This window comes from Rhea pennata, chromosome 4, assembly GCF_028389875.1.
Source record: "Rhea pennata isolate bPtePen1 chromosome 4, bPtePen1.pri, whole genome shotgun sequence".
Lineage (NCBI taxonomy): Eukaryota > Metazoa > Chordata > Aves > Rheiformes > Rheidae > Rhea > Rhea pennata.
The window spans coordinates 3,884,649-3,897,666 of NC_084666.1; the positions used below are offsets into that span (position 1 = coordinate 3,884,649).

Genomic DNA, 13,018 nt, shown 5'->3' on the forward strand with positions numbered 1-13,018 from the left:
GAGAAGACCCTTCCCACAGGATATTACTAACCAACAGCTGCTGCACAGTAACCTGTTGGGACACAGGGTTGGATGGGACCCATCTGTGGGGTCTTCCAGGAGCACAAGGCAAAGTCACATGCTTGGATTGCCTAAAAGCTTCTCCAACAGGCAGCCAACAATTTCTATGTTATTGTACACCCTTTATACTAAGAAAGTATAAAAATAATAATTATGCTTTAGACCTACAGGAATACCTTGTGAAGGCTGGAGCAGCCCAAAGAGCATTTGCACGTCAATGTGGATGTGCAAGTCTCCTTTGGAGAGGACTAACCCTGAGTTACATGGACATGAGACACTCCACACCACTTGGCTAGTGAAAGGGCAAAGATTGTTTCCTGGAACAGAGTGCATTTAGCTGGTAGATATAGCTTTAGTGATAACCCCAAGTCGTATCTGATGTGAAGAAACCTGAGGGACACCCTGAACTTACACAAGGTTGATCCAGAAGTTGAACATTTTCCTGTATTGAATTTCTACTGAAAGAGAAATTTGAAAGGAAAAGCCTGTTTTCTCCTGTCAGCCAATTCCTGTCCTCATCACTGTCACTCAAATTTGGGGGTGTATCTTAAACAGTAGAAGTTACTGCAGGAAACACTCAAAATCCCACCATTGTTCATGGAAAGATGAGATTGCTGATTATGTGTTCCTCATATCTCAGCCTTTGAAATGACAGATTCTGGGATTAAGTTGTCATAAAGACATCTTTTCTCATGCAGAGAGGAAAAATAACAGATTTTCACTTTCCTTATGTTGCAACTGAGTTCTGTGGTAATAATTATCTCAACTTTACTACTATGGCCAGCGCTGATTTCTACTGAACATACAGAACTGAAGTTTCCAGGCAAGTTATACTATATCCTATACAATAAAACTGCTATGTGAACCCAATTAAATTGCAAAATTAAAGGCTCAAATGATGGACAAAGCCAAAGTGAAAGCTGCATTCGCAAAACTTCAGTTTCTTACATTTATAGTCTTTAATTTCATGCTCTATTTCTCTGCAGCTTCCCTGCCATGCCAGTTGCATGGGAAGGGCTGGTGCTAAGTTGAGGAACAGCTATTCCGTATCTCTGTGTTGGTCAGTATGTGACTTCATGCTTTTTAAACTCACTCTATTCAGCCCTCCTCTGACGACCGCATTATTTGTTTCCTCATGGGTATTTGAAGGCACTTATCACAGTGATAGTCAAATAATTTGCAGCCATAAATCTTTCTTTTCACAGCTTGCCTAGGAAAGAAAGGGCCTTTTGACCCATTTTTCTGTTCTACCCACAAAGCAATGTCAAGTATGTTTTTATTTTGGGCGCAGAGACATGATCTGTTCATGTCACAGTGTTATGGAGCACTTCATATCCTCAAAGTGTAACTCCTGTCAGCTCCAGTTGAAAGTGTCAGACTTTGGCACACCAGGTCTCATTTGGCTGCACTGCGAGATTCATCTCAGCCAACTGTAGATGTCTCCCGTGCACATCCAAGCTAGTGATTTTGGCTTTCCTCAGAGGCACTGGGGAGACACAGGTGCTTTTGAGGTATGACTCATCTGACTGTTTTAGATGTCAATATTAGGATAAGATGAACTGCAGCCTCAAATATCTTTCATTACTGGTTATCTAAGAAGCTGAAGAGTGATTAGACTGTACACTGTTGGTGTTCGCTGTTAGGGAAGGTCCCATCTCCTGAGACTGGCCTGACATTGGAGAAGAAGGGAAAAAAGTGGGAATGTGCAGTAAAGGCGACTGCAGAGGAGCAGAAATCCTTATCAGCGATAATAAGGTATTCAGGAAATGGGAGATGGACGCAAAGGTCATTGCTCTCCAAACTCCTTCCCCAGCAAGGTCCGTACTGCCAAAGCACTCATCTTTGCCAACATCTCAGAAGTGTGCTTTCTTTTCAGATACATATAACTTCACAGAAATTGTCCATATTTGCCTAATTCCTGCAATTTCTTGAAAGAAAGCACCTCCCAGCCCCAGTGGGGCAAAATATCAAGTTTCTGCTCTGACACACGGTACTGCTAGAGCTTTTTAAATTAAAAGCTGTCACCCTAACACTTCCTATAGCAGCTGAACACTTCGTTTTTCCCTGTCATCTTTCTCAGATACAGCTATCTCATTTTGTCTTGGATTTGGCAGAACAAATTCAGAGTGTTACAATCACATGGAAAAGTTTTCCTAATAGATAATGTTTGGCACCAGAAACTGAGACCTTACTCCAGAAGGGTCCAGCAATCTTGATAGGACTATCAGCACTACCTGGAATACAGCACAGTAATCACATCAAATAAAAGTCCTGATCAATCAATATGAGGATAATTCAGGTTGCTTTCCGAAGCATTTATTTATATATTTTACTTATATATATTAAATATTTTCCCAAATATTTATTTTCTTAAAAGCCATGAGCATAAGTATAATATATATATATTTACTAAAGTGAGCACACTTCTAATTAAGATGGCTCATTGGTAGCACGAAGCTCTTGCAATACTAATCATTAACATGATGCAGTCAGAAGTACCTAGTTAATGCTGTTTGTTATGGCAAAATCAATTAAAAACAAGCCAGTAACAGGAGACTAAATAGCCACCCTGCACGATCATACCAAAGAGAACCTCCACCCTTCTACTTAGTCTTCGTTATGTCTCATTAAGCAGATTATAAGAATTAATAGCCAAATATTTACCCAAATATGTATTAATGAAGATAGTTCTGGCTTATTAAAACTCCTTCCCAGAATATCCAGGACAAAGTTTTGTGTGTTCAAATGTAATAAAACCTTTGGATTCGGCTTAATATAGATGTAATATTATACAGTACATTTTCATATTGGTTCCAAAATGTCTGTTGAGAGTTTTATAAGACTTTGTCCACCGAATCACAGTAGTTTAAAATTTTTCTATTTTTCTATTTTTTTTTCTGTTTGTGGTACGTCCATTATAGCAACTGTTTCAAGATGCGTCAAGACAGCAATACAAAAACAGAACTTGGCTTTAAATAGTTTTATTTGGTGACTGGGTGGGTGGACTAGAAGCAGAGTAATCCAGTATATAGGTCATGGGAGATCTGGGTCCTCTTCCCAGTCACTTCACTGAGTCATTGCATTACTTTGGCCAAGCAGAGACAGAGCGTATATTGAAACTTGGGTGCCCAACTCACTATTTGAAATCCAGAATGCTGCATCTCTTGCAAACTGTCCTAAAACCCTCTGCCTGTTTCTGGCCTTCTACATAGTGTGTGGAGTAAGAAGGGGACCACACACAGTCAGTTGGGCTCCAAATAATCACTTTTTGCTAGCTATTTTCAAGCACATATGACCTGTTTCCCTGTTGTTCTGCACTCCGATGGCTTTTGCACTACAGGACAAGGAGTGAATCAACACTGTGAAATGAATTAGCCACCCAGTTGCTCCAGGGCCTGGTTATTCACACACAGGCTTGCAATTCTCTCTTGGGTCCTTCTGCAAAATGCCAACATATTCTCCTCTGCTTTTCCACAGAGCCCTCTCTGGCCGTACACACAGTAAATGCAGATCAGTTCCAGTCTGTTCACTTCTGCCCGAGATATTCTTCTGATGCTGTCCCATTGGGCTATGTGACCCAAGACTGTCCCGCACGTACCTATGCTATGTCCACCACACATATCCCTGCCATTGTGTCCTAGAAATGACATTCAGGTAGACTGCAACACATCCCTAAAGTTATTCCAGATGCTCTGAAATGGAAAAAATTAAATTTAGAGATCATCACATTTGTGGGCCAAAGAAGCACCGCATATGCACCAGGAAAGACCTAAGACTCCAAGCTGTGGAGTAGGGACAGCAGAGGGGGACAGGCCTTGACATGCATGCACACAAGCACCTCTGCACACTGTACTCTAGAGAGCAGGGATTCCCATGGGAAGGAATTTTGTAGGATTGAGCCACTGGCAGGTATCGGCCCAAAAATGAGGTTTCCCAGTTCCTCTGTAATTTATTGTAGAATGAAAAGGAAAGAAAACCTTACCAATTTATATCTGTCAATGTGTCAATAATTAAATAGATAATACTTCTGCAAAGAGGTTTCTAGACAGAACATTTCCTAGACTGTCCTACAAGTGAGACTGCTTTGCTCAGTCTTCAGGGTGGCCAGTGCACCAGATGTAGCTGGCATGAAGCAGGGAGAGGATAAGGGAGAAGGCTGTGCTGCACTGCTTTCTCAGTGAGTTCCTGCCACTTCCTCTTCCACACTCAGCCAGAAATACTGCTGGGTGGATGATTAGACTTGCATCTGCTGGCATTACCAGTGAGTACACAAATAAACACACAGGCATTATTCTGGCCTTCACCAAGGATTGAGCCCAGAATAAAAGCACACAGACTATTTAAGCAACAGAATAATTTGCTGGGGAAAGTGATGGATTTGACCTCATCGCAATTCCTTAAGAAGAATTTTGAAAAACAGGTTAAGATAGGTTTAGGGCTAGGTGACCTTTCCCTGAGAAAAGGAGATGGGCTGGAAGAGCAATCTATCCCCAGTGATTGCAATTTGGCATGAGCCCATCTGATAGTCACATCCTGTGGTGGAAAACAGATGAGAAGACTCTTGCCTCTTGCTAGAGATCATCTCAGGTGAATTAAATGGGAGCATGGCACCTAACAGGCTTTTGAGACTCTGGCCTGAATCTTTGCTGGCATTTTTAATGAATGTATGATTTCTGTGGTCCAGACATCAGTGGGGGACATATGACAGATGGAGTGGTGCATTGCAATTGCTTTGATTCTAGTTTGATTTGATGCTTTGATTCTAGTTCAGTCCAAGGTTCAGGCAGAAAAGTTCCCCTGCATCATACCAAATTATTCCAAAGCAGTTGCCTGTTCTTTCTTTCCTTGCCAATTCTGCCATTTTCACTATGACTCAGAAAATTTCAGGAGATATGAAAGACTATCCTGACAATGGAAATAATTGCACTGTGTATCTTTCTCCGCCCTCCTGTTAAATCACACTTTTGATCAGGTCATCCTGTGCACAGTCTGACCGAAGAAGTTTCACTTCCTGCAGAATTGTGTCTTGTGCTGGAGTTCTAGTGAGTATTTTCTCATGTCTAACAAGGGGCTGAGCTCACCCTTCAATCTTCCTTCAGTGTAGAAGAGTTTACAAGTTCCCGCTCCTTTGCCCATCTGCCCATTTTTATGAAACTTGTAGAAACCTGCTATCCTGGAGACCTTTACAACGATCTCAAAACTGATTGAGATTGATGAAGTAGTTTAACAGATGGTGGGGAACAGGCTTATGCACAAACAGGCACAGAACAATGACATAAACCCTTTTCTCTCAGAAAATCAAGCTAAATGCTCTTCTACCAGAATAGAATTAGATTCTCCTCTTCTGCCAGAACAGACTTTGTCTTCTCTCAACTATGGTTCTACATAAATGGTCCTCCCCATCATTCATTTTACAAAGGACAGTTACTGAAGTCTCCGCACTTCTGTTTCTGAAGACCTATCCTCTGTAAGACTCTTTTGGAGAGGACTTCTGCTGTATGAAAAATTGTGCCTACAGAATTAGTTTTATTTTGGCTTAAAGGAGACATTTCTGAACCTGGTCTGCATAGCAGCTGTCTTTCCTTTGAGATGTAGGGAAAAAAGCCAGGATGCTGATTTTCTGAATCATATCTGGATCCACCACAAATACAGCCAAGTCACCGCCAAAGGCAAATGCGAGACCATGAACATGGAGAATTTTGTTGATACTGCTATCATTTCTTGGCAGTATAATGCAGCTCCTTGCATTATACTAAGGTCTCAAATCATTTTTGGTCTGGGTTTCCACTGTTTGGAGGGAAGACAGGGTAGAGGGAACCTTGGGTTGTGGCCTTCACCCTTGTGTGCCATTAGCTATGGGTGCTACTGTGCCTTTTCCACAATGGGCTTGACTTCTAACCAAATCCAAAGAATACCACCAGTGAGAATGCATCACCTGGGCTGGACTATGCTTGCTAAAAAAACTCAAGAGGCATGGAGGAAGGTAAATCACCATCTTGGGTACTGGCTAGTGTACTCTTGATCTGAAGGGACAATTGTTTCCTCCCCAATGCTTCTGGGGTTGTGACATAGAAGAGTTTTCCCTCTGTTCCTAAGATGGTCCTGTGTGGGACCCCAAGATGTCTTTGCATGTTCTCCTACCACTGGCTGGGTGGCAGGGGTGCAGAGTTCCATCCATCCTCCTATTCTTACTTATCTGCTCCTGCAAGAGGTTGGAGAGAGCACATGAACTACCTGCAGCTTTTATACAAGAGGTTCTGACTCCTTGCTCCATTCTATAGATGCCTACTGCAAAGAAAAAATCCATCACCTAATTTGTAGCAGGGTTTTCCATTAACAGAAGAGTCAGTGAAGTCTGTAGAGTCTGAGCCTCAATACTGAAATCCTGTGTAGACTCTGGTGTCTAATAAAGGCTTGAGCTAACACAGGGTTGAGCATTCCTTCTTTGGGTAGGCTACTGGATTTCCTCTCCCTGTTTATTTACACGATGATGTAGGTGTTGCTTACCTTCAGGATTTCAAGCCTCTCTGAAATTCACCGAGACGGGCAATGCTTTCAAAAATGGTTGGAGAAGAACATATACAGACACTCATCCACAGAAAACACCTCAGTTCCTCAGGAACCCGGGCTCAGAACAGAGGTAAGCCAAGTTGCAAGTTATTTTTTGGTTTAAAGAGGTTTCAATCCTACATACACTCATTTAGAGGAATTTGGAGGAGGAAAAAAAAGGAAAAAAAAAGTTTAGGAAAAAAAAGAAAATGAATTGGGACACCTCTGGAGCATGATAAATATGGTGTTCAGCAGATAGACCAATATCAGGCAACGACTGTAAGCCAGACAATACTTGGGTACACATGGGATTTCTAATAATGCCCTGGTATCTTGCTTCATCAGGGGAAAAAAAAAAAAAAAAAAAAAAGAAAAAAGAGCAGGTTACATCTCACCTCCTGCAAATACCTGCAGCATTGACACCATCAGCCAGTTAGATGCCTCGACTACCTTTGTAGTTAAGGGAGGAAGAATAGGCACATTGACACTGTAATTCGTATCACGGTGATAAACAGACTCAGAGAGAGGTTGGACCTTCAGAGGTCCCTTCCAACCTGTATCTCCACGATGCTGTGACAAGCAGAGGTGGAGACACTGATGACCGAAACTGTCAGTGAGATGAAACCTATCCTACAAAACCTAAAATACCATTAAATCCTGGTCCACAGCCCTAGAAAGCCTTCAATGTCATTCTCTTGACAGATCTCTACTACAGAAAAAGACACTCTGACACGAGACACCCAGGTTCCCTGTAGGATGCAGTTCGGCAGGGCTCTGTTGCACACCCAGCAGCGGGTGCAATGCACACAGGGGCTGTGCACCTGGTTAGGATTTCGTCTCTTGTTCAGCAAACAGCTTCTTACAGAGTCTCATTAGCCAGGCAAACTTTAGTTGTGTTTTAACTCCTGATGATGGCATCCTGTGCTTGGGGACATGTATCACAAACCCAACAGTGAGCTAAATTACTCAGCTGATAAATAGTCTGTGGAGGTATTTGAGAGTTTCAGTTGATTTAAAACAGCATGCCTGTAAATTATTCAAGCATGGAAAAATTACTGGCAACACTCAGTACATACATAGATCCCATTGTTTAGAATTATTAGTCATTACAGCTTTTCAATGCTGTTGTGATAAATACTATTTCTGTTTTCTTAAAATGAAAACTATTCCATAGAAAGCTACAAAGATGCATACAGATTAGCACAGACACCAGTGACAGAGCCAGTACAGAAGCTTCTGAAGGTTAAGTCCATGATGAGCAGATCTGGGAGTCTTTTTCCAGCTGAATAATTTACTTATCCCTAAAAAGTATAGTCAGTTCAGTGAAAGTTTTTGCAATTTTATGTCAAACAGTGAAAATAAGAAAGTCAAAACATTTCATTTTGACATTTTAGGGAACACTTTCATTTCACTGTAATGTGACAGTTCACTTTGAAACCCAGATAAGTGTACTTTTTTTTTCCTTAGCAAACTCCCATTCACCCTTTTTCCTCAACTGAAACAATATGTTTCACTTCAGGTCAGGAAAAACATACTAGTCAATTCAAAGCAATTTTTGTTTCTCATTAATATTTCATTTTTATTAAAAATACGTATCTCTTTTTTCCATTTGGCCCAAAATGATTTCTTTTAAGTTTATCCAACAAACAAACAAAAAAAATTCTACTTAAGCACTCACATTCCCCCTTTCAAAGAGAAAGGGATCCAACGTGTTCAAACCTGCAGATTTACAACTTACTAATTTGCCCAAGTTTCATACCCATGTTTTGAGCTGTGAAATCAGAGATTAGACCTTGCAGAAGTTTCTGTTCTCTATCTAAATAACATTGAATAAGTCTCAGATTTGAACAGGAAATTGCAATTAATAAAGTTGGGAGGGACGAAATTAGCAGCATATTTTCTAGTCATAAAATAAATGAACTTTTTCTGTGTTTGTTATATGCATAATGTAGCAGGAAATAAAGATCAAAGCCATGTTTATAAAGAACTTGGCAAGTTGCACACTTGGAGGAAGCAAATGAACTCACAGCAGGAGCTTAAAGAAAGAAGTTTGGATTTTTAGCCGGTGTAAATCAGTGTATCTCCCTTGACTTCAATGCAATGGTAGTGATTTACATCAGTGGAGGAGCTAGTTCAAGAGTTTCATGGGAGGACACGTGCGGAAAAACAAAATAAAGTATTTGCCTGATGGTTGTGCTCTATTCCTAAGTACTGGAAATAACTCAGAAGATCAGAATTCAAATTCCCAGCTTCATTAGCTACAGGACAAAAAACTGGGACTAAGATTTAGAGTTGGTTAACACCTTTTTGATGGGCCAAGGAGGCAAGTACTGGGGTTGGGGCTGCGTGTCAAAGCCCCACTACTGTCCAAGGAGATCAGCATTTGAACACTGACAACTCCACAACTCACACAATTTCAAAACTCTTTGCATTTTTTTTTTAATCCCCTGAGATGCCTGAGCATGGAAGGGGAAACTGAGGCACAGTTAGTCTGGATAGTTTTCCTAGGGTCTTACAGAGAGACTCATAGCAGCGCTGCTGCTCCCTGTCCCAAGTCACACCACACACTTTCTTGCTCACATAAGGTAAAATCTCCAACAACAGCAATAATTTAACACCTACAGAAAGCTAAGATACATTCATCAAATCCCATCCTTACCCAGAAACTGAAATGGAAAGCTCAGAGGCAGAGTAGCAGCACTGTAGGACCAAACAACACTCACAGCACATCCACCACTCTAGGGGGACACAAGCTTTCAAGGCACCACCAGTCCCGGGGCTGAATTATCTCACCTGAGGGCCAGTTCCTAATTGAGTGGCCTCAATTAGGTGTCTAATAGCCCTGGGCTCCAGCTGTGCCCTGGGGAAAGAGCAGCAGTGCTAGAGGGAGACTGATCTAAATTATTCCCTCGGTCACGGTGCTTTGTTTCTGTTCACTTGAGAAGGAGCCTTGAGCTAGGAGCTTTGAAAAATCCGGATAAAAATTGCAGACCTGGCTATAATGTTTCCCTGGCTGTAGGATTATTCATACACAATTGCTGAGGTCCCAGGGGCCATAGGATAAATGGCTCCCACCCAGCAGACAGAGCCTTGGCAGTGTAGCAGACCTTTGGTGAGCTCTGCACAAAGTCCAGCACCTACTTTTGGTACTTATTTTAACTTCCTCTTTTTCACCACCCCCTTCTTGGGTTCAGCTACATCGCTCCACAGGGCTAACCCATCTCCTGAGTTAGATGTTTTTAAGAACTTGCCAAAACTTATTGTATAACCCAAAGTGAGCACCTACCGACAGAAACCTTCTGGCAGGGCCAGGAGAAGTGGGGCAGGACCTGGGGGTGTGACTCCACTGGGAGGAGCAGCAGTTCCCCTTTGCCGTTTGCAGAGTGGGAGCAGTGCTGGGAAATTGCCCAGGACCATCATGCCAGTGTAGATAAGACCTGGTCCAGATCCATGCGTGACATCAGCATCCCAGGAAGTCAACGGAGACAGGGAGGGCAGAGGCCCGGCCAGATTGAAAGGGACACTTCCTAGCCAGCCATACCCTCCTCCTCTGCACAGCACAGACCAAATCCCAAATCACCCTAACTCAGTCCAGCCACGTGGTGGAGGTCAAAAACACCTAAAGTGATCGTGGCCGTGACCCTGGCCATGCCTCTATCTGAAACACTCCCCACAAGAGGATTTTTCTCAGCAGGTTCAAGCTTCACTCGCTCTCCAACATCATCACCAGTTCACAGCAGGGGTGGGAGTGCTGGGCACAAGGAATCAGACCCAGGCACCCTTCCCCAAACTGGGAGGAAGGGTGGGGAGTAGGGGCTGCAAAGTTGTTTGGAGACTGCTGTGTCATAATTATGGTCTGTTTGAGACAAATTTGCTCTCTCCCTCCCTAGTCTTAACTTCATTAATTACAATGATGAATAAATAATAAATTAACTAAACCAATGATTATGTTGTTATTTTATTCGGTTGCTATTTATTTTCATTGGTTATATGAACCTGATTAATAAATATTGAATAAGTGCTAATTAATTTAATCAGTCTGCTGCTGGTTTGTTCACCTTTTATCTATCACTTGACTCCATGCATGAATTGTCCAGAAAGTTTGTCCCGAAGAGCAGGCCCCCAGGGGCACAGCCACTGCCAGCAGAGATGGGATGGGGAATGGAGTCACTTACCGAAAGGCAGGACGAAGAAGAAGGGGAACCAGCAGAGGATGAAAACGCCCACGACAATGGCTAGAGTCTTGGCTGCTTTTTTCTCGCGGGAGAACTTGAGGAGCCGCACGGAGAGGGAGCTCCTAAAGTTGTGCCCCTTGCTCCGGGCGCTGGAGAGAGGCTCCTCCAGCACACTCCGGCAGTGGATGCGCAGCACCACTTCCATGGATTTATTCCTCTCTTTCTTGACCCCTGCCTCCAAGCTCCGGGTGGTCCGCCTAGCCACCACGTAGATCCTGAAGTACATCACCAGGATGACCATGAGGGGCAGGTAGAAGGAGAAGAGGGAGGAGAACAGGGCATAACCCGGCTCCTCTGTGATGCTACAGATGCTTTCATCTGGTGGTGGTGGCTCCTTCCATCCCAGCAGTGGCCCGATGGAGATGACCATGGAGGACAGCCAGACCACCACAAGGATGACCCCTGCCTTCCTCTCTGTCATGATAGTGGGGTACTTGAGAGAGTACTTGACGCCAATGTACCTGTCCACAGAGATGATGCACAGGCTCATGATAGAGGCGGAGCAGCACAGCACGTCCACTGCTGCCCAGATGTTGCAGAAGATGCGCCCAAACACCCAGAAGCCCAGCACCTCCAGGGTGGCTGAGAAGGGCAGCACAGTGGTGCTGAGCAGCAGGTCGGCAATGGCCAGGTTGACGATGAAGTAGTTGGTGACTGTCTGCAAGTGCCGGTTGCAGGCTACGGAGAGGATGACTAGGATGTTCCCCACAATGGCTGAGAGGATGAAGGCAGCCAGGAAAACCCCGACGCCCACTGCCTGCACATCCAAGGCGAAAGTCAGCGTGGTCCCATTGCCCTCGGATAGGTCCTCAGCTTGCAGCCCCCAGGACTGGTTGGCACTGCTCTGGCTGCCCTGCCCTGTCTGGTTCCCACTCAAGCTGGCATTGCTCAGCTCGGGGAAAGTCATTGTAGAAAAAGTCCGGGCTCCATGGAGGGCGATGCGTCCGCGGCGAAAGCGATGCCGAGGCGCAGCCCCCCCGGCATGATCCCCGCAGCCCCCTCCGAGCCTCGCTCAGCACCTCGTCCTCCTCCTCCTCTCCCTGGCAAGGAGAGAAGGAGGGAGGGGGAGGCTGGGTGCCCGGCTCCCCACCACCCGCCCCCTCTCCCCTCGCCCCGTTTCACATCGGGCGGGGGCTGCGCTCCCTCCCGGCCTCCCGGCCCCGGCCGCGCGGCAGATCGCCGCCGCTCACCCGAGCCTCCTGCCCAGCCGGGGCGGCAGGCAGCGAGGAGCCCCCCCGCCGCCCTCGCATGCTCCGGGGGAGGCCGGGGGCCGCGCTGGGCACCGGCCGGGAGGGCTGGGCGGCTCCGGGCGGCTTCTCCCAGTTGCAAGAGAGAGCTCCGGCAGCGGAGGGGAAGGGGGGGGCTGTGGGACGGGCTGGGGAGGAGGAGGAGGAGGAGGAGGAGGAGAGAGGGACAGGGTTCGGGGAGGGGGGGGGGGTGTCAAGAAGCCTCAGCGCATCAGGTGCTGCCGGAGGAGGAAGAGGAGGAGGAGGAAGGCACTGCTACTTTGCAAGGAGAGGTGAGCTCCCCTTTCCCCCCCCGCACCGGGCAAGCATCCCCGGGGGTAGAGGGGGAGGGCAAATGGCCGTTCGTGGGAGCAGGAGCCCACTCGTGGGAGCTGGAGCCCACTCGTGGGAGCAGGAGCGCGCGGCTGCGCCGGCCGCCGCCGCCGGGGGGCAGCAGAGGGCAGGATTTGCCCGCGGCGCCGCGCGGTGCGGCGGCCCCGGCCCCCCGGCCCCGACGGCCCCCGACGGCCCCCCGGCCCCCGACGGCCCCCGGCCCCCGAGGACCCCTCGGCCCCGACGGCCCCCGGCACTCGACGGCTCCCGGCCCCCGACGGCCCCCGGACCCGACGGCCCCCGACGACCCCCCGGCCCCGACGGCCCCCGGCACTCGACGGCTCCCAGCCCCCGACGACCCCCTGGCCCCGACAGACCCCGGCCCCTGACGGCCCCTGGCCCCCGACGGCTCCTGGCCCCGACGGCCCCCGGCCCCCGACGGCCCCCGGCCCCGACGACCCTGGCCCCCGACGGCCCCCGGCCCCGACGGCCCCCGGCCCCGACGACCCTGGCCCCCAACGGCTCCCGGCCCCCAACGACCCCAGCCCCGACGGCTCCCAGCCCCCGACGGCTCCCAGTCCCTGACGGCTCCCAACACCCAACGGTTCTGACCTC

General features: G+C 46.8%; 1 protein-coding gene across 1 annotated transcript in view; it reads right to left on the minus strand.

The window, feature by feature from the left end:
- ADRA1D (adrenoceptor alpha 1D) overlaps positions 1-12,562 on the minus strand; it is a 51,371-nt gene extending 38,809 nt beyond the window's left edge. Inside the window, exon 1 of the mRNA XM_062575096.1 lies at positions 10,785-12,562. Within this exon, the coding sequence (XP_062431080.1) occupies positions 10,785-11,751 (967 nt within the window). The 5' untranslated portion in view covers positions 11,752-12,562. The remainder of the gene's footprint in view (positions 1-10,784) is intronic.
- Positions 12,563-13,018: the final 456 nt, after the last annotated feature.